Source organism: Salvelinus sp. IW2-2015, unplaced genomic scaffold (assembly GCF_002910315.2).
Source record: "Salvelinus sp. IW2-2015 unplaced genomic scaffold, ASM291031v2 Un_scaffold2069, whole genome shotgun sequence".
NCBI classification, from domain to species: domain Eukaryota; kingdom Metazoa; phylum Chordata; class Actinopteri; order Salmoniformes; family Salmonidae; genus Salvelinus; species Salvelinus sp. IW2-2015.
In genome coordinates, this window is record NW_019943411.1 from 51189 (window position 1) to 55558 (window position 4370).

Here is a 4370-nt window from a genome sequence, read left to right on the forward strand (position 1 = left end):
GGACGTCTCAGTCATATTTCTGTGTAAGGGATCTTCCAATAAGGTTCTCTGACTACTAGCGCCATCTAGTGGCTGACAATGGACACGTCTGAGTTACTGACTGACTCCACCGCAGAATGAGTGCAGAGTGTGAACATAATATGAACCAGACTGGTTACATTACAAGGACTCTCCTTGCTATCAAAGTAGCCAAAAAAATCACCACTGATTACTGATCCAACTACACAAACTAGAAGATAACTCMGTTTCAGGCAGACAGGGACACAGATTAAGCCTACTCCAGAGCTGCAAAGCAATAGGGGGTTGTTGTTGGGGAGAGTGCGGAGCGAGAGGGTGAGCTGTACTCTGTACTGCCTTGGTCACTGTGGCCGCGTGTGACTAGGAGAATCTGTCAGAGAAATGACCATGACCTGAACACACACAAATACACACCAGTGTAACTTGACACCTCGCTGGCTGCCCTCTGGAATGGACTCAGTCTGCCTTGACCTTCTGAGAGCACCACGGGCACACAGTCCGGTCTGACCACATTCCAGGGGTGTGGCAGGAGAGAGTTAAAGACAGAGGCACTGCAGAACAGCAGCAATACGTACAGAGGCAGCAATACGTACAGACAGGCAGAACGAAATCTAACATGTGTAGTAGCCATTGTGTGTAGTCAGTGTTTTATTAAAAGTTTCCAAATACAAAAAAACTTTAATCTCAAGCCCAAACAGGTAAAGACACTGTACATACATACCTGTCACATCTCATATAATTGTGGATAAATACCTGCGACATATTAAAAGTTGCATAAATAACCTTCAAGTATTCAGCCAGCGTCCAGACAGAGCCACCTTCAGTTTTCCATTCTTTCCTCTCCTAAATATACACCACCATAAGATAAACAACCTCATATTATGCACACCCTTCATTTGACCTATAAAAGCCTAGAACCACACCACCATGGTTAGTGTCCTACCAACAATGACTAAGTCTGTCTCTGTTTTAGTCACTCCTGGAGGTTTGGCATGAACATGACAGGAGATGGTTACAGTTCAATTCCTAATTCCATGGTTACCTCAGACAGAGATCTGACACCAGGCTAGCAATGAATCACTGTTAAAAACTAAAAAGTTAACTTTTTAAAACATTTTTGATAAAATACACACCATGTAAGCATGATGACGTTAGTATACCATATCCCCCCGTATGAGCGTATAATTGTCAAAAAAAMCGAGAGGTTCAACCACTATGTTCCTTTGAAACATGTATACTCCGCAACCCTAAAACAATAAGCGTCTGATYACACTCCCCTCTCTCTCTCCCTCCTCTACAGAATACCACCACTCCTTCAGTCTGCTGTAGAATCAGACACACTCAGCGCATAACAAACCKGATTGCTYTGGGTGAGTAGTTGTGATAGAGGTGTTGGATCTAAAGCCTGCACACTACGTAGCTCTACTGGTTCCTATCTTAGTGACGCCGTCTGTCTCAGAGCAATAAAATCTGCTTTATAGACACAGGCAGTTATTCCTCTCTAAGGTTGACAAAACAGTCAACGTTTGAAATCAGATTAAAAACATTTTAAATAAACATTATTCAAAATATAAGATAACAAGAAGTGTGCCTGGGAGCTCTTGGCTGTCTGTCTGTAACAAGTATAAARGACACTGATCCATCCAATGACAGAACACAGACAGACAGAGCCCTACTACGTAACAGCAGAGCCATGCGGTAGAGCCAGGATGGAGGCCAGTTGCAGCTCTAGAGCAAGACAGATGCTGCAACTGCACAGCACAGAATCTGTGATATGAAAGAGGGATGCTTGTAGAGTAGACAGGCCAGATTGAACAAACACAAAGGCTGCCACCGTATCATTACCTCAATGCTCAGACAACATAGTTATAAAGCAGCAAACTCTTTTGGCACAAATGAAAGTTTCCTATGGGCAGAGACTGACAGAGCAGAGCAGCTGCAGGGACGTTGATCAAATATCCTTTAAAAGCTTCATACACACACAAGGCCACAAAAGAGCCAACTTGTGATCAGTTTCAGCAAGCATTTCAACAATCCACATGACCAGGACTGKGTGCTCACATGTGCACATACTGTACACGCACCTCTTCAATAACAATCCTAAAATAAGGAGTCCGAAGGTAGRCAGTCCTCCCTCTGCAGGGTTAGTCCATAAACAGTATGTTTTGTGCRCRTTKGGTAAAATAAAAATTAGGGCTTAACCATGTRTCTGTAGCAAGACCCAGTCCTCACATCAGTGTTTTTCCTMCTAGAAAGTAAACTTCCTGTTCATGTCCACGTTCCCCTCTGATAGGCTGAGCTGGCTCAGGACTCCCCCCCTTGGCGCTGGTGTCCAACCACGTGTGGGTTGAACTGTGTGATGATGATGGTGATGTCGTCGCGGTACATGCGGGCCAGTTCCTCAGGCAGAGACAGCATCTTGGACAGCGTCTCGTGGTCCACTGCTCCAAACTCATTGTTGCCCACCGCGTGGCGAATCAGGTGGGTGGCAGCGTTCTGGTCCTGGAACGCCAAGGAGGCACGGGCCTTCCTCTCAGCCAGCAGCCCCTGCATCTGTCCCAGGGTGACATGGTAACCCCCCACGGTGAGGGGCTGGCGCTGGTGGACCCCCGTTAGATACTCCCCTACGATCCGGACCACCTCCTGTCGGTGGAGCGTCTCCCACAGCCCGTCTGTACCCAGCACCTGCGGAGGAGCGACAAAGACCCTTAGTTAACAAAAGGAAACTTCTAACTACATAACTTCAGATATAGGTATGTTTTCATGGAGCACAATGCAAGTTTCTGTTCAAGAAAAGACAACAAAGCCTTATCAATCAATCAATCAATCAATCAATGAAATCATGAATTGGTCAATCAGTCAATTGACCAATCCTTTGTCTCTCACCAGGAAGCGGTCCTGAGGTCGGAGGCGGTGGTGTGTGATCTCAGGCTCGGCCGTGAGGTAGGGAGGGGTGTGGTAATTGGGGGGGATGAACTTGGTGTGTTCGTTGTCATGGAGCTGGTCTGGTCCTGACTCCAACACACCTCGCTGCAAGTCAATGCTCCACTTGAACTTCACATCTCCAAATGCACGGAACGGCATCAGCAGGCCCAACAACCGGTCCTGACAGAGGGAGAGAAAGAGATAGAGGATATATGTTTGTTTTTACTTCATGTTTAACTGACCTGCTGTGCCACCATTCTCTCTGGATGTGTAACGGTACTGACCTGCTGTGCCACCATTCTCTCTGGATGTGTAACGGTACTGACCTGCTGAGCGGACGAAAGAGGATATATGTTTGTTTTTACTTATGTTTAACTGACCTGCTGTGCCACCATTCTCTCTGGATGTGTAACGGTACTGACCTGCTGTGCCACCATTCTCTCTGGATGTGTAACGGTACTGACCTGCTGTGCCACCATTCTCTATGGATGTGTAACGGTACTGACCTGCTGTGCCACCATTCTCTCTGGATGTGTAACGGTACTGACCTGCTGTGCCACCATTCTCTCTGGATGTGTAACGGTACTGACCTGCTGTCCACCATTCTTCTGGGTGTGTAACGGTACTGACCTGCTGTGCCACCATTCTCTCTGATGTGAACGGTACTGACCTGTCGTACGACAGTCTTCTTCTCAGAGGGGGGGTGCTCCCCCTGGATGCGGGCCACCTCGTTCTCATTCTGGGCGTTGTGGTCGTTGGAGAGCGTGTGAGCGCTGAACGAGCCGTCCTCCTCCTGGACCCCAGCACCGCCCGGCCGTCGCCCGTGTTCGCTACATACCTACACAACCACAGTCAGAGGTTTCAGACACTCAGTCAGAGCAGACAGATGGAGACCAGCAGTACATATGGGAGCCAACAGAGAGATCCGTGGCTGTGGACTAGAGTACGTACAGGTCGGATCCATCGATGTGAGCTACGCAGGCAGTCGCTCCAGAGAAGGCCACTCTCAGAACCCAGTAGTGGAGGAAGGAATTGGCATCTCCCACCTGGACAACACAACATAGAGATCAGCACTACACATTTATACCAGGGCTGGATACTATGGTAACACAGAGACATCGATGGACAGAGGATAGAAGTCAAGGGGATAGAACACGGTCTCCCACCTGAGCCTCCAGAGACAGGTCACTGTCCAGTCTCTTAAAGGCACTCAGCAACGCCTCTCTGGGCCCTAGGCTCTCCCCTGGACTGGGAACACAATCACATACAATCAACTCCAACACTGAATAATGACCCATGTTTAATAACATTACTGATGCACCCTTATTACCCCATGCCTGTTGAGGTCTATGACTTGCTGTGTGTGTGTGTGTGTGTGTGTGTGTGTGTGTGTGTGTTGTGTGTGTGTGTGTGTGTGTGTGTGTGTG

The 4370-nt window shown here is 47.9% G+C and overlaps 1 protein-coding gene across 1 annotated transcript in view; it reads right to left on the bottom strand.

The window, feature by feature from the left end:
• Nucleotides 1–648: 648 nt before the first annotated feature.
• Nucleotides 649–4370, bottom strand: part of pdp1 (pyruvate dehydrogenase phosphatase catalytic subunit 1) — a 10002-nt gene continuing 6280 nt past the window's right edge. The window contains 6 exon segments of the mRNA XM_024140264.2: nucleotides 649–2703; nucleotides 2905–3123; nucleotides 3614–3747; nucleotides 3750–3781; nucleotides 3895–3989; nucleotides 4110–4191. Coding sequence (XP_023996032.1) covers nucleotides 2323–2703; nucleotides 2905–3123; nucleotides 3614–3747; nucleotides 3750–3781; nucleotides 3895–3989; nucleotides 4110–4191 — 943 coding nt within the window. The 3' untranslated portion in view covers nucleotides 649–2322.